The sequence below is a fragment of the Megachile rotundata genome, chromosome 5, assembly GCF_050947335.1.
Source record: "Megachile rotundata isolate GNS110a chromosome 5, iyMegRotu1, whole genome shotgun sequence".
Classification (NCBI taxonomy): domain Eukaryota; kingdom Metazoa; phylum Arthropoda; class Insecta; order Hymenoptera; family Megachilidae; genus Megachile; species Megachile rotundata.
Genome location: NC_134987.1, coordinates 8,059,513 through 8,082,762, shown reverse-complemented (window position 1 = coordinate 8,082,762; position 23,250 = coordinate 8,059,513). Strand labels below are relative to the sequence as shown.

At 42.0% G+C, this 23,250-nt stretch overlaps 1 protein-coding gene and 1 long non-coding RNA gene across 5 annotated transcripts in view; one reads left to right on the top strand and one right to left on the bottom strand.

Annotated features, from left to right (window-relative positions):
• LOC100883294 (ankyrin repeat and SAM domain-containing protein 1A) overlaps window positions 1-23,250 on the bottom strand; it is a 69,373-nt gene that overhangs the window by 36,363 nt on the left and 9,760 nt on the right. For 2 of the 4 annotated variants that reach the window (XM_012290314.2, XM_012290316.2), the window contains exons 2-11: window positions 22,020-22,100; window positions 21,647-21,803; window positions 20,978-21,123; window positions 20,601-20,723; window positions 13,375-13,601; window positions 12,297-12,513; window positions 9,991-10,209; window positions 8,945-9,221; window positions 6,650-7,333; window positions 3,312-3,486 (exon numbers count right to left, since the gene is read on the bottom strand). In XM_012290314.2, the coding sequence (XP_012145704.1) occupies window positions 3,312-3,486; window positions 6,650-7,333; window positions 8,945-9,221; window positions 9,991-10,209; window positions 12,297-12,513; window positions 13,375-13,601; window positions 20,601-20,723; window positions 20,978-21,123; window positions 21,647-21,803; window positions 22,020-22,100 (2,306 nt within the window). The remainder of the gene's footprint in view (window positions 1-3,311; window positions 3,487-6,649; window positions 7,334-8,944; window positions 9,222-9,990; window positions 10,210-12,296; window positions 12,514-13,374; window positions 13,602-20,600; window positions 20,724-20,977; window positions 21,124-21,646; window positions 21,804-22,019; window positions 22,101-23,250) is intronic. The other 2 variants (XM_012290317.2, XM_076532101.1) reach the window with 1 other exon arrangement.
• On the top strand, window positions 18,715-21,381 carry LOC143264537 (uncharacterized). The gene is made up of 3 exons (XR_013038280.1): window positions 18,715-19,067; window positions 20,561-21,142; window positions 21,238-21,381. It is a non-coding gene; the product is annotated as an uncharacterized LOC143264537 (long non-coding RNA).

The following is a 23,250-nucleotide window of genomic DNA, read 5'->3' as shown; positions in this document are numbered from 1 at the left end:
CTCGAAAGTATTATATGAAGTAGCGAATGTTAAAAGAAAGAAATCTATCCACGATTTTCTGATAAAAGCAATAAATTGCACTCACTGTTACAATAACCATTCGTCGAATACTTTCGCTCAGGTATAGCTTTCTTTGCGATCTACAACGACGATAAGCTAGAACTATTCTCGAATAACCTCTTCAGGATCATTTACTATACAATATCTTGACCGTTATTGTACACTCGACACTAGTTTTACATCTTTCAAGATACATGATACATAATTAGAGGGAAATATCGACAAACTACGTAAAGAATATATACGATATAACGAACGTTTATACTTGAACGGTTAAAAATTATATCTTACAGTACATCGAGACTCGTTTAAGTGGGACAGTGTATTTACACAACGAAATCACCGATATAGCTGGTAATCGTGTAGAAAATATAGCGTATACTCTATTCAAAAAGAAAATAAACAATCGATAAAACATTTGATATAATCTTCGATTAACTTTTATGCAGTTATACGCACGGGGTACGTATACAGGGTGTTGATAGAGGGAGAAGCTTTTCAAAAAAGTAAAAAAGGGGTAATTGTTACCTTTGATTTTTTGGAGTTTGAAGCTGAAAATTAAACTGGAAGTTTAAATAGAATTACATGTTTAATATTGTCTAGTAACATTAGAGATGAGTTCGTTTTCTTCTAATTCTAAAATATGTATCATTCAAACAGTTAATTTTTTATTGTTTTTTTTTTTTAGGTAAATATTGATCATTTTCATGTATGAACAAATTTTAACAAAATATTTTATATTATACACATAACATTACTTAGATAAAATGAACCTTGTACAAATAAAAAATATATCATGGAAGTATTATGTAAAATATAACACATGAAAATAAATCCAGAATATTATAAAATAGTTAGAAAATCATATTCTCTTCTGACAAAGTAGTTCTGATAATAGTTCTGACAAAGTTTTATGATATTATAACAACAACATACTACATTTTGTTTAACCTCATACATTACTTAATTTTCAATTGTTTCCTCCAACAGCCTGTATACGTATGATATGTACATCACAGTTAACTATACAGAGTACATCTGACCAAGATGATCTCCATAATGGAAGTAAAATGGAGAAAAAAATATTATAATTTTTAAAAGTGTAAAAACGAGTTTGTTGAAAAAGAAATATCTGTCGTGCAATGTTATTTATTTTGCAGTTGATAAATTACCTAGAATCGAGATTCCTTAGGACTTCTAGATTTCTCAAGGCTCCTGGCCTTTCTAAGATCCTTGCCATTAGTGCTAACTAGACATAAGTGTAGAAGGTACAATAAAACTTCTAATATTATTTCAACTTGTGAGACTTTTGCCATCTTTATAGAAACCCATTTTCAATACTGTGTAATAAAATACATAAAAAATTAAGTACTAAAGTTTCAGTTATTAGACATTTGCTCATTGAAATATTAATACTCTGCTGAAAGTAATAAAATGCTAACAAGATTGCAAATAAAATTCCATCCACCAAATGTTTTTAATCGTCAAATATTTTTCCTCCATTTTGCTTACTCTACGAAAGCCATCTTCAAACCCACTCTGTATAGGTTATCAATAACCTAAGGAACCATTCGAACTCTAATCTTAATATATTGGCAAAGTATCTAGCTCTATGCTACCGACTGCGCCGATTTCACCCCTATGGAGCGTATGGCGATCTAAAAGACGACAGCTTCCGGTGTTATTTCGATCCGCGAAAATAGCGCGTGCGACCACGTCGGCGATAAACGGTGTTTAACATGGAACAGAACGGTGTAACGAGCGGCGATCGTTAGTTCTTTCCGCAAACAGGATTCCGCTTGCACCGCACGTCTTTCGTTTCGCGTGCGCAAAGATTGAAATCCGACGTCGACGGATTTTATCATCAACGTGTCGACGAGGCGGTTTTCTTCGTTCCACGCGTTTCGTCCTCGACGGAAAAATGAATAGGATACTCGTGAATCGGGTATCCGCTTTTCTCCGGATTTACTTCTTTTTATTCCTTTTAACCCTTTCGCGTTCGATGTTACGCGCACGCAACACTGTACGTGCTTTAATTCAAAACTAAATAAATTTCGATAAAATAGAATTTTGTGAGATATGAAATTAAAATATATGGAGTACTGCGAAAACCCATTTATGCTAATTAAATGGCGGGAAACCGAAGGAGAAAATTTTGAACGCTTTTCAAAAAGTGTCCGACCGTCGCAAAAATCAGCTCATTCCTGTTGCCATAGTTCCCACAGGAGCATAAGTACATAATAAAAATAAAAACAATGATTCGCAGAAGGAAGCTGTCGCCATTGAACGACAATTTTTTTTTTATTAGCAACATTCGTCGCGAATGGGGCCTTTTACGCATCTCCCTAACGCAAACGGCATTAGTGGGGCACCCATGGGGTCTCATTCGTAGACTACGATCTGTGCGTGACAGCACCCATAAATAACACCTTATCGACGCGTTACATTGTACGTTATGTACAAAAAATCATGCACATTCAACCTCAGTTTGCTTTCGAATCCGAAACGATTTCCTGTATACATTTCGATAAGGTGTTAGAAAGAATGATGACTTTCATTCTTCGGATATTCATGTTATTTTTTAATAAGTACGGAACGGTTATGTTCAGGCAAAGTTATGGGTCGTGACCCATATATTTCATTTTGTAATATCATGTCAGGTTGTTAGTAAAATAACAACGCCAATTGTACTTTTATCATTATTGTGGTGCTCGTGTGCTAAACAGTGTTCAATACTGTTCTTAAAAATTTACTACGGTTCTTATTATTTTTATTTGATAATAAAGTTACGTAGATTAGATCGTTCGAAAATGATCTACCGAGGTCACAGTTATGGACTTATTGATTTTAACCAACTTCTAGATAAATCCAAAGAATAAGTACATTCATATTTGATGATTTTCGACAACATCCATTCCGAAAATAATTAAGATTTTCGGATACTCATATGTACTTATTAGATTGTATCAAATATGTGACCTTTTGTCTCTCGTACCTCGTGATATTTAACATATGTCCGATGAACATAAAATGTTACTTTAATTGCCTGAACGAAATCGTCTCGTAATTATTTCGTGTCCGCGCGAATGATATAAACCAACGTTAATCCGTTCCCCCGGGGATAAACGATCGTCGCCGTCAGGCACACGACGAAAATAAGAAGAAACAAAGACGTAACACAACGATTATGCATGTACACGTGGGCAGAAAGAAGCGTCATGCGGTGCAGCCAAGCGTGCGTTGCTGTTTACCTGCGAACGGCACATCCCCGAAGTATTCCTCGACGTTGTCCGTCGACATGCTCTTGTCGGACAGAGACACGCTCGATAACGATCCGCTGGACGCGTCCAGGGAACCACCGGCCGGAAACTGCAATAAATCCTCGTCGGTTTCCGTTTCCATGTCGCGGGACCTTCGTTTGTATACCTGCCGGCACGTAAATCCCGGTATATTTTTTTCCTAAAAGCTCGTTCTTGATGAACTGCATTGTCTGTCGCGATTGGCTGCATTGTACTCTCTTATTTTCTCTATTGTTTAATAATTACGGTCTAAAGATTGCAAAGCTTTTGGTGCTCCGAATTGATCAAAAGGGACAACCATATCGAACGGTGGAAAGTTCAAAAGCCTCATCTCTATAAAAAATCAAGCAAGAATGCTAACGTGTATGTGATTCTAAAATTCTACAACCTACAAATTTAGATACCAAGATTTTAAAAATATACCCAAGATCAAAGGTACCTAAGACATATACGACCAGGATTAAAACCGTCCTAAGCTTGCAAACGATACTTGACGCCCTTTGAAGAGAAACAGACCCTTAAAAGGACGGTCCACGATTTCAGCAACGGCTGAGAGAGCTGATTCTGTTGGAGAATGTGCGCGGTGCATGTCACCGATACGCGTTTACGCGTAGACTGGCGACATTTAAACGGAAGGAGAAGATTCGGTGACGGTGCAGATCGTCGTAACGCAATTAAAATTTGACGCCAGAGACTCGAGAGACGGACGCGGTTCCTCGCATCTTGTCTGGCGTATAGCCGGAAAGCGTCTCTAGAAATTCGTAGATCTCTCTGTCGGCGCGTAAGACGAGGCAAGAAGGAGGCGAAGCGAAGGCAGGTGAAGGCAAGGTAAAAGCAAGACAAGGCAAAGAGAAGGAGCGTTCACGAGGAGAAGTCAGACAGGCATAGAAGCCGAGGGCTTCATTATTCAAAGGGTGTCGGCGTCTTGCATTCTGCCGCTCTGCTGGATCCGCGGAAGTTGACGGGTGTGAAGCAACCATCCGTGAGCCGGTACCACCTTCCTCCGCGTCCTTCCTCTCACGGCTTCTCGCTGCCACGCTTCCTCTTTTCCATGTTCCTCCTCGCCTTTGCTAGAAGGCACGATACCCGCTTGAATCCGTCGTCGAATCGCATCTGGCAGCTTCGTCTTTCGCGATTTGCGCACCGATGCCAGCTTCAACGATCGCTGAAACGACGCCTCGTTTCGTTTGTCGACCGACCCTGTGAACACCTCAACACGCTTCCTCGACCGATTCAACGTTCTGCAATTTTTACTTCCAACTTCTTTTTCAACTGCGCGCTTATTTTATTATACCTCGAATGTTACATCTTTCTTGCAGATGCCGTCGAATATTTTTCGAGTCGTCGGGGTATCATCGCTTTTTCTCTTATTTTTCTCGTTACATATGTCACAATAAAATAAATGAAGTTTCGTTAAAGTCCTCGAGGGTACCTCTCATTGATATGTTAATCATTGCGTGCACAAGCAATCAAGTTCTATTTCGGCTGGGATCAACGTTGACACATGTTCATGTTCTTTTACTTTCTTTAGAAAAAATTTATATAGTGCTTCCAAATTCAAGGTCATTTCAAGGTTATAATGTGGGTCGTTGAATTTATTGTAATGTTAGTTATAACATTATGTCAAAAGTACATATTGAGTAAGCAACTTAGTCATAGTTTTCAAATTATGAACCCGAGGCATTTCAATAAATAAATAATACCGAATCGCAACATCAAATCGATCATTCCTATATGCTACGAAGCAGATCAGAAGTATCTGCAATTGTCGAACATTCCAGACTGGCAAATTGTGCCGAAACACGGGTACTCTCGTGTCCCGTGGCCGTTGACGAGATTTCCAAGCGTCAATCGAAATCGGGTTTCACTCGTTATCCCCCGGTCGCGACCCCGTGCCACATGCCAATTACTACCCGGCTAGATTGCCACTTCTGCACCCGTGCACGGTCATCCGGTCCAACGGAATTGCACGTAGCTTTCTCAATTAGCCGAAAACACGTGTAGCAACATCTTCCTTACAAGTTCCTTCCGGTTTCGAACGAGCATATCCATTTCGTTTCATCCTTCTTCGTCGATTCGTGTGCTCCGAACCGCGAACGGCTCGCTACGATACACAGAGGTCTCTGGTAGATGTCTGCCAAAAAGCGGAGCTCGAACGTCGTATCCGGCATCCGTGAATCTGCAGGCACTAACTACTCTATCCACACGGCGAAGGAAACCCTGCTTTCGCGAACACACGCACGCGTGTACCAAAAGCGTCTTGTCGTCGTTCCCGCTGAATGATATACATACTCGCTGTACGATATTCCGTGGAGCGTGTATAACCGCTGAAAGACACGGATTGGGAACGCGTATTACAGAGCCAAACGGAAAGGAAGTAGCGGGAGGGTAGAAGAGGGTTAGGGAGGAATAGAAGGTAGCGAGCGGTGTATATGTTATGGATATCTATTCGGCAACGGATGAGAAGCGAGCCGAGTCGGTCTCACAGCAGAACGATCACAGGATGACGCAGCAAACGGCGGGAAACGAGCGATACAGGCTTGCAGCCGGCTCGACCTCCTTGCAAATCGCATCACAGATCAAACACGGCTTGTATATTAAACGTAACCCGCTAAGACATCCTCCTGTCGACTGCTTATCTACTGTCCAAGCTTTCGGCTCGAGCTACCGGCCTCGATCGAGTCCTTTGCGAGACTCTCGCCGCGCGATTCTTCCGCCAGAAGCACGACATGGTCACGAGCGTAACTCGCTTCGTCGATCTCCATCAACGATAAACCATTCTTGGCGCTATGCGCCTCTTAATACCAACAGTCTGGACCAATACTTTCACGAGCCGACGCGTTAGCTACCGTCTGACGTCTTGGCCCATGACGCAACACGCACGCGTCGTGCTTCCGAGACGCAGCCGAGGGTGCAAGATTGAACGCCCGCGAACTTACGCCTCGGCGAGTAACGTGCGACGAATCGCGAACGCCTTTAGGACTTCTTATGGTGATCGAGTCTCTGGATACGATTGGACTGCTATCCTCGGATCATCACGGCGAATCGTGGGATCGGTTTGGGTCTTGTTACGTCTTATACCTTCTATAACCAACCAAGTCTTCTGTGCAGAGATCAGAAGAGGAGACAGAGAATGATACAAATGAACCTTGATGCAGTTGTGTTCTACAGTGACCAATCCATCTCGGTCTCATTCGATCTCTGCACAGTATGCAACCTTATCGCGTTCTTATTTCAAGCTTATCCAAAATTCTCAAGTAGATTCGACATCACAACGAAGCTGGACTTACCTGACTCAACGGACGAATCCGTTCGTGAATAGACTTTTCCGCCTGCATCGCGGACGGCGGAGGATGATCTGGCGTCGGTGGTTGGGCGTAATGTGTGGGACTGGTGGGTAACATCATTTGTACTCGTTTCAGGCGCTTGTCGGTCGCCTCGCGTCCCTCGGGGACCGATTGCTCGTCAACGGTGTCCCGTTTCTCGTCCAGCAGACTCTCCTGGGAAGACTTGAGCGTGAGGAAGGCGTTCGACACGAACGTTTGTTCCTGAGCAAACAGATCCGTCTCGCTGCAGGGCGACTTGTCCGCGCACGGGCTGCTCTCCGCCTCGTAATTCTCGAACGCGTGCCTGCGTAACTTCCGTCGAGGATTCAACGTTTTGATCGGTCTGTTCTCGTAGATGGACGTGATCGCGACAGGCTCTACGTTCGTCTCTCGTCTCTCTTCGCCGTCCGGCACACGCGATTTCATCTCCACGTATTGGTCCACGCTTCTCGTCACGTGACGTAATTGTTCCCGACGCTTTTGCAGCTGCTCCAGATCGATGTGGCTGCGTGCCCCGCTTCGAGCCATGAACAAGTATTCGTAGTTGCTTGGACCCAGCGTGCAATCGGCCGACAACGACATCTGGGTCTGCAGGTGCGTCGGAGAGACGGACAGGTTGCGTCTGGGTGGCTTTTTCGGAGGCGTTGGCTGAAACCATGCCCAATTTTGTGGGTATTACGTTCGGTGAAAGGTGACACGATCGAGAGGAATTAGCTCCACATTTTGGATGACTATCGCGAATGATTCATCGAGGAACACTGGTCTCGTTTCGTTCAAGGTGACTAGTGGACAGAACTAATCTCTACTTTTGACGGATTGCGGAGATTCGGAGCGAAACGGCAGTAGCAAATATAGATCGGCCGAATGTTCATCTTTCCCTTTGGATCACCGCGCATGATTCACGGAATAAACTGTTTTCATCTACGTTTCATCCAAAATGTGAAGAGGCTGTTGCCTATTTCTGATTAATTGAATAGGTGATTCATTCGGAGTGAGACAGCACTGATAAATATAGACTAGCCGAATTTACATGTTTTCACTTTGGATCATTCACCGCAAAACATTGTTCTCATTTCTTCCAAAATGACTAATGTGACAACACAGATTATAGAATATAAATTCACACTTGTCAGTGCTATATTGCTACGAACAGACCTACTCTGGTCTATTCGTTGCTCAAGTTAGATACGCGGATGAAAGTAACTTTTTTCGGCGAATCATCCGTGACGGTTATTCAAAGCAGAAAGAATATGAATTCAGGTTCAATTTCTTTGATGAAGAATGAACAAAGGAGGATCGTACAAAACGACCAATTTTAGCGTTGGAAAAGGACTTTTTCCGATTGAAACACCGATTATTTCTTCTGAGATCTTGCTGTTTATAAAAGTTCAAGAACGTATCTTTTTACAGAATTGAAACAGTCATGCAGCTGTTAATTAATGAGAGTGATACTTTTGATAGCTTATGACGAAAAAGTTAATAGAACGATTTACATGGGGAGTAAATTAATGTACAACAAATGGCATTGTACGATCTCTAGTTATCTTTAGAAATTAATGTCCGACGATATCGCGGTAGTTTCCGTAGAAGCCATCTCGTTCGAAGGAAAAATGCAGCCGACGTCGAGCTGTCGAGCCAATTAACCCGCGATCAATTTGTCCACGTTAACGAACTGTAAGGCGCAGAGATGATTCATTGCCACGTTATACGGAACGATTCTTCGCGCTAAAAAAGAACCAGTCTACAACAGCAGCGAAGGGAAATATAGAGACAAAAAGCACGAGGAAAAACAATTCGCCAAATAAATCTCACCGACGACGTTCTACAATGAAAAACTAGTTCTTTAACCTCTTATTTTCTGATTTTTGCGCGACTGAGAATTCTCGAATCAAATGAATTAAATATCGTGTGTTTATTTGTTCATGAATTATTTAACAAAATTTCTCTTTGAACGAACGCAATTTTTTGTAATTCAGAACGCACTAATGTAATTAAGATTTGAGATAAGTGAGATAGATGCTTTGTTAATGGTGGCAACATGTTATGACAGATAAAATACGAAAATTTAGGGATTTAGAAAATGGAAAATTGTTTTAGCACGGTACTAAAAGTTTGGGACCAATGTTCCACTGCTGATATTGCTTCTTTTTTATGAACACTTTGAAAGATAGAGCTACTTTGATCCCATCATCGATAACAATCCCTCGCAAAGTCAGCGAGAGTGGGTGACTTGTCGGCGATAAAGGTACTCGTTCTTACCGAGACTTTACTGTTGGAGGCAGGGCTATGAAGAGAACTGGACAAGGGTGCCATTGGCAAGTAAATCCCGGCGGCGCTGGAATCGTTGGGCAAACAACGCCGGTCCCGAGGGCTCGGTCCACCGACGCTCGAGGACGAGGAAACGCTCAATTGGTCCGACTCCCTGCCACCCCCGTATCCCGTGGGTAATGTCAAGGACAGATCCTCCGACACGAAGCTACCCTCCATTGTTCCTCGGGGTACCGGTGGCGTTTGGTACAATCCGCTGTCGGAACCCCTGTGCAACCAAACTGAACGTCTCAACGGGACCAATTCACGATTAACTTGGAATTGCTAATGCTTTCCTCTTTGCTACAGCTTTTCTTTTTCTTTTCTCGCTTTTCTCTACAGCCACTATGTTTAATTATTGCGTCACTTTCAGTAGCACTTTGAACGATAAACGCTGTTCGATTTAATTGAAACCTCAACAATCATTAGATAAAGCTTTGTTCAATATACAACTTAATATTAATATATTAACCCTCTGTTGCATTACGCTGTTAATGCTACATAATATAATGCACCCTGGAACTCTTGTTCAAACTACATATTTCGTTGTTATTGAATTTGTAGATAACTTTTTCTGCCTTACAAAAATTCTTGTTTGTTAAAATTCTTATTGGTATATTGTTCTTATGAAAATTCAAAAATGTTTGTGTAGAATTAAAAACACATGCAATGGAGAGTTAACACTGCATTCGTTAAATTAACCCTTATGTCAACATTCGCATGTCCGAGTAACTATTTACAGATTCATTACAGCTGTTAATTGATCATTCGTTTTTAAAGATATTCTTATAGCAAAAGCATGAAAGACAAACTTCAAACAGGTTAAGCACAGTGAAGAAAGCGAGAACGAATTGGTCGTACGAGTACCTGAGTAGCCCAAGTTGGTCAAACAACGTGGGTAATTCCGAGTGTTGACACAAGAGTTAAGAAAGGTGACTTGTTACCGCAAGAGTCGAAAGCGCTACCATAGGTATCGGGGAATGGTTGCATGTGATTACCGTGTGGTGTCGCGTTGTGCTAATGGTATTCTGTCGGTGGTAGTGTTTTGTGGTTTGTCGTCAGGAGTTTGATCGGAACTTTCGAGAGTATTTATAGAGTTGAGAGTGTCGGACATGGACATAAAGACGCTGTCGAAGACGGAACTGGGGTCGGAGTCCTCTGTCAGCTGGAGGGTCCTCCGTACTCCGTTCACTGGTCCCCCGTTCTGATCGTCTTCACTGAAATTTGTAATACGGCATCTACCGTCAGACACCGTATCCAACTTGTCAGGCATATCGAAAGCATATCGAAACAGCCGGTATTCATCAGCGAAGCCAGCACAGCGCGAACAATCTGCCCACCAGCGAAACGTCCTGGTCTCTTAATTATCGCTAACGTCGACGACAAAGCACTCGAAGTTGTCGTCTTTTGAAAACCTCCGTGCATCTCTCCGTAGATGATTTATTTCAACGAAATACCTTAAGCGGTACTTAAGAAACGCGGATTCTCGAGGGAAGAAACAGCGAGCGCGCTCATCGGTCGGACAACGGGGCAAAGAATGGTACTCGAGCATCCGTCGTTCCTCTTGACAATACGTAAGTTTAGCCGGAGATGTCCTGCACGACAAGCGGCGACTTTTTAACGAGGTCACGTAGACCGAGGTCCCGGAGGCGTACGAGGAAAACAGAAAGAGAGAAGACCGAAGGAGCAGACGGGAGCAGAAACAAGCGGGCGCAGAGGTGAATGAGGAGCCAGCGAACCGCGGCTGGAGGCCATGCCTGTAGGACGAGGGAGAGAGCAATGGTTATTAGTTTTATGCTGAGACGGGCTAACATTTACATTGTTTAACGTGATGGATTCATCTCGAGGCGGCCGAGCTACGGCTACCGACGTCAAACATTGACGGTGGAGGCGAGGAGAGGCTACTACCACTCTCTCTCGGTTCGTTTCTATATCTCTCTCTCGCTGCCTCTGTCTTTCTTTCGACATCTACCTTTTTCCCTCTGTCAGTCTCTTACTCGGCCGAGCTACTCTTTCTCTGTCTGTCCGAGCCAACCAGTCGCGTTTAGCTGCTAGCGGTAACACCGACACACGCGCGCACACAAAGAAACCGTAAGAGAGGGCGAGAGAGAAAACGAGAGAGAGAGAATGTACCAATGGGGTGATACGAGGGGGTGACCCAGGGGTGAACGAGGCGGTCGGACCCACCATCGCCTGCCTACATCAGGAAAATTAAACCAAGCCAAGCGGTGCTTAACGCGCTGGGGCTACACGCGGCCGCGCCACCTCCTCCACCTCCACTTTCAGCTTCCCTTTTCGGTCCACGGTCGAGAAGCTTCCCTCCTACGCCACCACCTCCTCTACCTTCTCCTCTGGCCAGCCCCGTCCTGGTGCAACCGGCATCGGTACTAACGCTACCGTTAACCATCATCAGCCGAGGGCACTCGCGCTCGCCAACACTCGCTCATTCACTCTCCGTGTGCCCCGGTCCACGTCTACGCTTTTGTTTACCCCAACATCTCCTATATTAAAGCCGCCACGGGTTTATACGCGGCCGTCTATACGTATCTGCTCTTTCTAGAAAATATTACCGGCCTCCGCTCTTATCCGATGCACCCACGCGATATTCTTTTCTCCCCGGCGAAGATGACGCCGGGATGAACATAAATACGGGAACAGCTAGCTGGCTGAGCCCGATTGTTGCTCTTTCTTCTTCCTCTTTCGCGATGCACTGTACGGAATGAGAAACGCGAATGGCCCCGTCTATCGATGCGTGTATCTTGTCGAGGAGCTTGCGGATTGTCGCGATCGAACCTGGGAGACTTTCCGTGACCCGTATCCTCCTTATTAACGCGTTGAATGTCGGGTCACTTCCATGTAACTTATTCAAGATGTCCTAACGATGGTTCTGTTGTGAGGTGCATATCGTAATAATATCAGGTAACCGATAAAGCTCTCTTTGCATCAAGAGTGAAATATTTTGATCCACAACTGATCGAACTTATAAATTATAGTGTAATATTTATTGCGTATTCTTTTGGTTGTCCTTTGTTTTCTCTTTGTGGTTTAATACTTAAAAAAGCTAGAAATAACTTTATTGGGTACCTAACATTATGCTAAAATTCAAGATAAACCATTCCAAGATAAAATCGCACATTCGCGAGTTTGACATATCAGAATCAATATAAATTATACAAAAGAAGAATTTGACTGCTGAAAGCAATGCACAACATTGTAAAAGAATTTACGAGCAGCGTTTGAAAGAAGAACTGCAAGCAAGGCGGACACGCGGCAAAGTGAAAAGGGGGTAAAAAACGATACTCACAAAGACATAACGGAAGTGCCGGAAACACGGCGATCGTCGTCTCGAGGCTTATGATAGAACTGCCATTGAGTGGGCGACGTCCCTTCCGCCGGAGAGAGATCATCCCCCGGGCGAACGTTTTCGTAAGGGCTGCCCAATGAATCGCCTCCCTGCACCGGAATAGGTGGCAAGTTTTCACTGTCGGCGTCGCTCTCCACCCCAGAGGAAGACCTATGCCCTGTTCAATATACGTTGTTTGCGATTATAATTTACTATCAGTGAGTTTCAGATAGACCCTCGTGTAACATGATCGATGCACGGGAAACGTGTTCTTAATTGAAGAATGCAAATAAATGAACTTTTAAACAAATATATAAACTTGTTAGCAAACAGCTTGTACCAGCTTTTAACAAGTTTTGTATTTATAGAGTGGTTACATGAGAATGTCGATAAATATGAATGGATAATTGATGGATCTGCTACAGTTATTTGTAAATTTTCTGCGTAACAAATTTTAGCATATCTTGTCAATTATTTTTAATCACAACTATGTTTCAGACAAAAATTAAATTACAACAGTGAAGTTAGGATATCATCGTGTGTTTACTGTCAGTACTTAACTGACATTTTCGTGACTTGTGAAATATTTTGCAACCAGTACAGAAATTTCAACCCTATAATCTTATAAGCTTTGTTTCGTTTAAAAATGTTTAAAAACAAGTATTTATTTTACATAATAAATCAGCATATATGAAATTAATTTGGTTCAACACACGAACAATATGAAACCCGCGATGAAGGAGATAAAAATGAAGGAACACGTGACACGTATATTGGACAAATATACCAATAAAATTTCACGCGTCGTCACGTACCATAGCGTTAAGTTTTATCGTGTCGGAAAGCGATCATGCAAATTCGTTAAAGACATTTAACGAGGCGAAAATTGGATCGAAAGTAGCGTGGAACACAAGGTATCGTCACCTACTTGTACAGAACGATTGACGGTAATGAAACGCGTCGGTTTTTCGCCTGGTTAATTGCACGGCTCGTTTACGCGTTACCGAGACACGAGATTGGCGACGTGAACGACACGCACTTTTTATCACCGCGGTAATGTCCTGAGTGACGTGCGGCGGGAACTGTCCTAGAAGATCGAGCACCGTGTTCTGTCGCGAGTCTCTGATACCCAAATCGACCCCACGATCCAGGAGTGCTCGCACCACCTCCATTTTGCCGCAAAGAGCTGCCTCGTGCATCGCGGTACCGGCGGACGTCCTCGTGTTCACGTCCACGCCTGCTGCTAACAAAACCTCCACGACAGCTCTGCAACAAACGCACAAATGTACTCGATTCTCTGGCACAATAACATCCAAACATTAAATACGATAAAAAAGAAGTGGCTACAATATAGATTTATTGTCTGACTATTAGGATGGGGGTTATTAGACCTATTAGACTTGTCTTCTTGAGTTCAACTTCTTTCTACGTGCACGTTGTAGGACTGACTTATATAACCTAGGAGCTATAATATCCATCTTGTAAGTGACCACTGATACAAAAGATACTTATCTCATAATAGATTTTGCATGTATATTGAGAAAGAATATTTGGTGAACGAAGTAGGAGGTAATAAATAGGACATAAATAAGCATTACTCGATTTCCTTTCGTAGGTGAAATTTCCATGGGCAGGGCGGTAACGAAAGCCATCGAGAAACGGTTCGCGGATGATCGTGGCTCTGGCCGAAAGTGGTCCCGCGTGCACGCATTTCCCATTTCGGGCGTGCACGTCGAACAGCACACAAAACCCAGATTTCGTTTTGTATCTGTCGGGTTGGCGTGCAGCAGCAGCAACTGCACTGACCGCAGCCATCCGTCGCATATAGGATTCGTGGCTGGGAATCGGATTCACGTGCACCTATGTTGTTATTACCCTGCCATAGGGGTATTTGTATACTGGCTTACCAAGAGCACCGATATTGAATCCGATAATAGACATTACTCCAGCCCCGTTCCACCGTTCCCTTCGTCCCTTCTGTCATTCTCTGTCCGTCTCTTTGTGCGCACCTCCCTCTCTATCTGACCGCCCACGCATTCAACGGATCCACCAAATACCGTGGCGAGCGCGTGAAACGCGTGCGTGAACGCAATCATCTCAGTGTGCATCGGTACACAAGCGAATCCAGTTGCGTTTCGACGTGGATGGATACGTGTGTACACTCGGGACCGTGACCAGCCAACATCGAAAACGACCGTACACGATCGCGCATCGCCATAGGCACCATAGTTTCGCGCCTGTCCAAACACTCAAAATGCTCGTACACACACGCGGACAACCGGCCGATGTTTGACCGTGGAGATTGTCCATAAAGGACGACGGAGATTTTGCAATCTAATCAACGGGATGAGGGTACGTCGAATTGCCCGAATTTCATCGGTACAAGTCGTATGGGACTGCACTGAATTAACTAGAGGCAAACTCTGCGGTTGCTTATAGCTTCAGGGTGCGGAATCTGAACTTTTAGGTTCTTTTTAGAATTGTAAAATTTTTATTTTGCAAATTTATAAATTCTAAAATTCATAATATTCTTTTGGTAATATCAAACTTATAAGTTTGTAGATTTCCTCATTTTTTTGTTTATTGATTATATGCTACTGTTCAATAACATCTATTGCATCTTTGACGTATCCCTTCGAACTTGATCTTTATTATAAAAAATTACATTGAATCTCCTTTACAACATCGAAAGCAAGTGGGTCATCTCTCCGTTCGTGTCTTAAGTACATGATATATCAATATGCAACATGATATAGGACGTATACGACATATCAAGGGAAAGTAAACATCATGTAATTGATGGACTTAAATTTGTGCAGTCTATCAAAGTTTGCAGATTTCGATATATTAGAAACGGCGTAAACATCAGTGGTTCAATTATCGCAACGAAAAGGTTTCAATAACAATCATCTGGTTGTTCGGTAAAGTACGTAATGTATTTTCCTGTATTGTAATTACTTGATTCAATCAAATCCATGAAACCGGTCACTGGTGACCACCGGGGGGTAGTCAGCGTGTCAACGAAAACAAGCAAAGCTAGTTCGCCAGGATTCGCGACGAATGGAGAACGCTCGTCCCCGTGCTGGCAAATATATCCAGTGTACACAAGCGTGGAACACGCGAGAACCGCGAGCACACGCGTGTGTATATACAAGCGTACTCAAAGCACCGCATCCCTGCTGTTGCTATATCAACTTCAGAGACACGATTCACGCGAACCATGCTTTTCGATCAAAATTCGCTCGATAAAACCAGTACCGTGTTTTGCTTCTGAAATCGACATCTGTCAGTGCTTTACCTGGGAAATCTCGACACTTCAAATATTTTGAGGCCCCTTTCGAAAAATTTGGGAAATTGCTAAGTTAACAGTTTGGGGGATATGGAGATTTGGATATAAAATAAAAGAACAGTCAATTCAGTAAAAATTACTAGGTCCAATAATAATAATGTTATACATCCTTCATGTTCATAGCATGTTGTAATATTTCATATTAAATTTTGAGTCAAACATACTTATATGTATATGTACTTCATTCTTGTGACACAAAAATAATTTCATTTTCGAAAATTTATAAATTTGGATGTGATAGGTGCAGACGTAGAGCAAACTGCTTAATGTGCTCTCAGTACTTGCCTCATAATAAGTAACTTCATATTCAGATCACAATGTAAGAATTTTCTCACGTTGATTAATCTACAAAGAGTACTAGGATAAAAGTGATTTTGCGGTATACCGTCAACTCGATATCATTGTATGTATAAGGTGGCCATATACCGGGAGGGTATTGTCACTGGATGCAACTGTTATCAGCGGAGTTAGGATGACCTCGATCGACTAGGAATGAAAACCGAATACAGGGGATGGAGCGGGTCGAAGCGTCAGCAACGACAGAAAATGCATTCATCGGGCAGTGTATCGCGACGCGATCGCATTATAAGCAGCGAGCGGCAGATAAAGCGATTACCGGCTGCGAGGCTGCATAGAAAAACCGACGTTATACCCGATTACAATGTGACTGCCGTTTCGCGGCGATTCACGATCGCTGAACGATTTTCGATCGAGCCATGTTCACCCTCTGTCCTCTCCTGCCGTCCACTCGTCCCAACAACGTCGATTATTTTAAAGGCTTACCAGCCGGATTATGGACGTGACGCCGCGATGTTAAATGAGAATGAATTGGTCGAGCAAAGCGTTAAATACAATTCCCGTTCCAACGGACTCGTGGAAACGAACACTGTTGGTTCTTTCGCTCTCGCGAATGACTGAACGATTTTGACGGTTTTTTGTTTTCTCGTTGACGGCACAATGGACGTGCAAGAAATTCGGTTTACGATTGCGAACGCCATCGGTTATTTACTACTTTCAGAACACTTGCTTTTTATAAAGATTGGTACAAAATTTTGACTTAGCTACCTTTTGTACAAACACTTACTTTCTTTTTTATAGAATTTATTAAAGTTCGACGAATATAAACATGTATAATTTGACTCGATAATCTGTCGGCATTATATTGCGTATTAATTGTGATGATTTAATTTCAAGCCCCATATGTTACATAATAATATTATATTAACAGTAAATTTTTGTTGTAGTTTCTGTTTTGTTAAATGTACCTTAAAGTGTGGTACCGTATCACACATGTTATATTTTTACAGTAGTAGGAAAATGTGACTGTTAAACATAGAACAGAAAATTCAGCAAAATCTGTTTGAAAAGAAAGATCCATGGAACAGATACAAATATTCGTCCAAAGAATTGTATCGAATCCAGGCCGACATTCATTTTCGTTATTTAATTGCACAGCACCGGTGTAACCGATTATCCGGTTAATCTTGCATCATCCGATTGAACGGTACGATTAATCGAATAACGAACGTCCGTGCTTACAATATCGTTTATTTAACTGAACATTTTTGCCGCGCGATGTAACAATCGCCAATTATTTGTGCAAATACTAGTAAATCGATCGAACGCAGCGAGCCTTTTTACGATATTTGCCTGCCAATTTTTGTTTATAACGCATTCTTTCGCGTTGCGAAATAACCTTTCGCTCTGTTACACCGTTTCACACTTTTATTTACCTATTTTACCATCTCATTCATTGACACGTCGTTCATACTTTTAAAACGCGGGATTTATCGAAAATGTTCGGAGCGGATCAAAAATATTAAGCTATAACATTGTTTCAGTGGTGTTACTGTACGGCTATGTAATTGAAGACTGGACGATTTAACTGACGTTTCAAGATGAAATCTGGGGAACTAACCAACCTAACCTAACCAACTTTGGGTTTGGTAACTTAAAAAATTCAGAAATTGTGAAATTCGAGGACTTTGGAGGTCGATGGTCTCCATGTTTGTACAACCCTATCTTATAATATTATATTAATTATATTCTATCTTTCTTATCTTATCTCTACATTTATGTGTATATTATTAAATCTTCTATATCATCAATATTATTATAGCCATGTACCCTTATAGTCCTATAGTCTTATACCCCTAAATGTCCATATGCCTATATTCCTGTATCATTATATTCCTATATGACTATACCCCTACATGACTATACCCCTATGTCCCTATATTCCTATATTCTTGTACCCCTATGTGCCTATACCCTATATACCCATATCTCTACATGCCTACACTCCTGTATCCTTGCACCTCTATACCCCTATACCCTTGTTCTCCCCATATCCCTAGGTCTACATCCCCATATCCCAATATCTCAGCAAGTCCACATATCTCAGCAAGTCCACATATCTCAGCAAGTCCACATTCCTAGTTCTCCCCTTCACACCCTCATCCCCACATTTCTAATACCAACAATCTCTAAATAATCAAAATCTGAATCACCGTCCATAATTAATCCGAATTACACATAGCAAGCAATAGGACTAACGCGTACGAGGCTCCGAAGCATGGGAAACCATAGGCATCCTCTGTAACGAAAGGGTCAAACGTCCCAGCACGGTGTTCAGCTAGAGCAATCGTGATTCGGAGATTCAGCGATGAACATCGAGCGATACGTTTCGAAGGTAATGATTAATACGATCCCCGTAATCGAGAGGCAGCCAGCAATGCTCGCACGGATGGACAAGAGCTATCGGCGATCGAACGCATTCACGTAGCCCGAAGAGGAACGAGAGGGCAATCGGTAGGCAGCAGGATGATGGTTATAGAACGTGTAACCAGGAGAGGGTTGCGACGGTTCCCAGTTACCAGCTGGAGGACGTACATATCGTATTCGACGGGATTACGCAACGCGGTGCTCTCTGATTGGCTCTAATGGGTAACGCTGCAAATGGCTCGACATCGTTATGGTTAGCTGAAACGGGTCCATTGTTATGCCTGAATACAATGCGCGAGCCGCATTACTCGGTAATTAGCGTGAACTCTTACGCGGAGAAAAATTTACCCATTCTCACGCGATGACTTCAAGAAACCTTCGCATCTTCTGTAAAACATCTCGTGAGTTTACGTTACTAAGGGAAGGATCCTTAGATGAAAAGGATCTTGGTTCACAGGATACCATCACAGAAAGGATTTTATTTACATTTGACATAGAAACTGACGAGATTCTCCAAATGCAACGACGATCGATTGAAACGTACATGTCGTATTAGAATGCATTTTAACGAGAACTGCATACATGCAGTCAGGTGGAAAAACAAGTTGACCTGCTTCCTCAGTTCCAAACACTCATCTTTGTGCTTAGTCAAGGTCAGGGTGAGTTGGATTTATGTACTTAATCTTGACTGACTTAATCGCAGAGTGTAATTCAACGCTTCATTTTTCAAACAGTACCAATTTTGATAAACTAATACATATTACTTTCATACTCATATTTCTGAATTAGGGTAAACAATTTTCTGCAACTTCCTTTGGGTTGTTCATATCACACATTCACACATGTTCCATAAATATGACATTCTTTCTATAGTATTATAATTATATAAACATCAACAGCCTCTTCATGACTTTAAGTCCCATTAATGATCTATGACCATTATGTTTTTTAATAATGATCTACATCCACATCACCATAACTCGTAGCAAATTTTTCTAATCCGTCATAATTAATACTTGCATCAACTTTCTGCCAGAAGCATTTCACTCTAACATTTGTAAACGAAAATTTCGCAACAGGAGCATCGATCATTAAACTGAACACGATTAAATAATTCCTTGTCAATCACACGATGTATCGTCACATTTTGCCCGTGTTTCTGATCGCGGTTGAATAAACTTGATCCTTCCAATTATGTAATCAAGTTCGTTTGACAACGGTAACTGTTTGAAAATTAATATATCAAAGAGTTGGGATGTTATTTGCAAACGTAATGTTTCAATCCCGAAATGTCAAACACAAATTAATCGTGCGACGCGTGTACCAGTTCGCTAAGTCCAAGTGTGTACACGAGTTCGCTACGGTTCCACGAGTCATGAATAATCCAGCAACGATCCTGATCTGCAATGCAATATAAAATAGATTTCATGGACACCGGCGGTAAACGCGCGAGCCGCCACCCTCGCGTGTTGATCAAACGCCGTGCGACGATCATCGCGTTGCATCGCATCGGGCTTGATTAAATAAAGAGAGCGTGGAACTGCTGAACGACAGTGGCTGGTTATTGGACGCGTCATAATACGAATCGCAACTTGAGAACGAATATGTCCAACGGAATTTTCAACAATCGCGTTTTTCATGCTCGATTTACGAACGACGTATCGACAGAACACTATCAGTGCACCTTTTCATCATGATTGGCGTAATCTACTACTGAAATGTTACAATACTCTTTACCTTTAATTTTGTGAACTTCTAAGAAATTCCAAAAATGTTCTAACCTTTGTACAGTACTGAACATTTCTAAAGTTCTAGTGCAAATATAAAAGTTTTCGAACTTTGCAGTTTGATGATACAGTAGATGGTAAGTTTTCAAATTAACAAATCTCTACATTTGTAAATATGTTCTTATACATTGCTTTGATAACTTGATAACTTGGTAATTAGATAACATGAAAATTTATTTCTTTTGAATATAAACGATAATCTACATGATCTACAAATTGAAATTGACAGTATAACTGTCTCGAAAGTCATCAGTCCTTTGAACAACCCCAAACAAAATAGCTCTTATACCTAAAATAGTTCCATACGTACACCTTAAATATACTCCACATACACCCTAAATATATATAAATAAAATAATTTGCAGCTAATTCAAACGCAAGAAAAACCTAAAAATAGAGACTTACCTGTGACCATTTCTTGAAGCCAAATGCAGCGGAGTGTGAGGAAAAATGACGGACGAGGAAGAGTTCCGCAAGGGCACGATCAGCTCTGGATACATACTAACGAGTAATTGCACGGTTTCCAATCTATAAAAGACAATTAATTTTACAGAAGGAGCACAAAGCCAATTAGCAGGCTCATCGATTATTCAATGTGTACGGGCGATTATACGAACGGTTTCAGTGGCCGCGGTCGGCACAAGTCTGAAGCCGTTCGAATTTCAAATTGCGTACATACTCGTCGGGCCAAACAGCCGCGAGATTATTATGCGTTAAGCAGAGTGCAAACAAAGGTAACAAAAAATAGCGTGGAAAAGGGAAAAATCGTCGGTGGAATTTACCTGCCATATTGCGCAGCGAGATCGAGCGCAGACTCTCCCCGGCTGTTGCGGATGCTGGGGTCACATCCGTACTGCAACAGCTGTGCCACCACTTCCGTGTGCCCATACTGTGCTGCACAGTGCAACGCTGTTTCGTTGTCCTTCGTCTGCGATCACACGAACCCGGTATTTCGAGTTTAACAGATACTTCGTTTTGATTACTTTATATTGGAGTACATTAGAGCGCGATACTAGTTCAAATCTTACAAACTATAACATAGTTGCAGGTTGACTTTTCGAAAGTTTCTACATTCGTGAACTTCTGAATTTCTGACTTTGAAAATTTGAACATTCTAAGCTTCCTAATTTGGACGTACACTCCCTGAAACTTTTCGTAGGACATAATCGACGTCTTGTTCTGAACATTGCAGAAAGCTTAGTGAAGTGATAGTATGTCCTGATGACAAAATTAATCTAGTCATCTAGTCAGCAATAATATTTTTGCAAAACAAGTATTATATATAAAATAAAAATGTTGATGAACTTCATGCTGAGTAAACTTCGTACTTTACTGAACAAAAGATCACTGCAACGAAGGATCAATTTGACAGTAAGGTGAACGTTATCGCGCAACTTCTTTTTTCTAAACAAAGTATAAAAAAAAATATAAAGAGGTACAAGTTTACTGACCGTAAGATTCACTTTAGGTACCGAAGGTCCTTGGGTAAGAATTAACCGCACGATTTCAGCGTCGCCCGCCCAAGCTGCCAAATGAAGCGGCGAAGAGCCTTTAGCGTCGACGACGTTAGTGGAAGCCTCATATTGGAGCAATAACTTTACCACCTCCCTGAGGATAAAAGCGTTTCCCCAAATTATCGTCAGAATGTGCGCGACATCGATTAATCGTCGATCGAAAGGAATATTAATGAGAAACTCGAGTTAAGAAAGTTTCGTCGTTATCGATCAGATTTCCACACAACGACGATATGGGACACGATGGTATGGAAATAACGATGAAACATGGCTTTGTCAAAAGAACGAAGAAATATTGTTTCAAACGTACTTGTGACCGTTCAAAGCTGCATGATGAAGGGCTGAATATCCACTGGCGTCCTGCACGTTAGCCCCCGGACCCCGCCGTAAACTGTAAAAGAACAAATCTTTAAAATTCAATAACTTTAATGTGGTCAGATTAACAAAACACGGTTATGCTAGCATGTGATTAAATTTTTTCTGAACAATGTAGGGAATATTTTTGTATGTTTGCATATAATACTGTATATTACATATTTTTAGTTATGGTGCATATTTCATTTTTGGTAAGATAGGAAGATAAGAGGCTCTAGAAGATAAGATAAAAATGTACGTATGTGTAGAGATATGTAACTTTTCATATGTAATATATGTATTGTGGCACACAAGTAAAAGATGCAAAAGGGATGATTGGTATTAAAGTCAGTCTAGAATTGGCGGTCAGTCAAAGCGTCCCCCGATGCACACACATTATTCTGCGCGACGTTCGAAGCATTCTGATTGCCAGGTCACCAGCGCGGCCATTTCCGCAATTAGGAATTCATGTTTACTGCCGGTAACTAATACCCGGCGGCAATATAAGCTCAGAGGCAAAGAATCACGCGGAACAGAACGCAACGCGACGCATCACGGTATCGGCAGAGACAGTTAGGTCACACAATGGACCCCGCGGACAGGAACAGGTTCGCTAATGAAGCTTCCTGCATCCAACACATGTTCTCATTACGTGCCTTTGTTGCGTTTGTGGCGAGATAAACGCTCGTCTGTCCCTGCTTCAAACACAATGTAAACGTGCCCCCAAAGTTCATCCCCTTTGGGAGGTTCGCGACACCTTCGACTTCTTCTTTTCTTGATTGAATTGATCCTCGAGCTCGATCGAACAACTGCCAGGACGTTGAAACGATTTCTCGCCATTCCACTCTTCTTAAGTGGATTCGATTAGCGTGGCTTCGAGTTAAGCCTCTCAACCACACTCGATCAGTCGAATGGTCCCGATCAGATAGAATCGATTTTAACAAACTTGGCGATCGAGATGCGTCAAAACACCTGCTGAACCAATGTTGAAGATTAAGGGAGATTTTTTATTTCGATTAAAAACAATCAATTTTTCAGGGTTGTACTTGGAGGGTACAGTGATATATTGGGTCCTTTTCTCCAAATTCCAATTTCAAACTATACTTGCATTACTTTTTGGCACGGGATTCCGATAGATATTGAACCAAAGTACCTACACAAAGTACCTATAACAAATTTAATAGCGG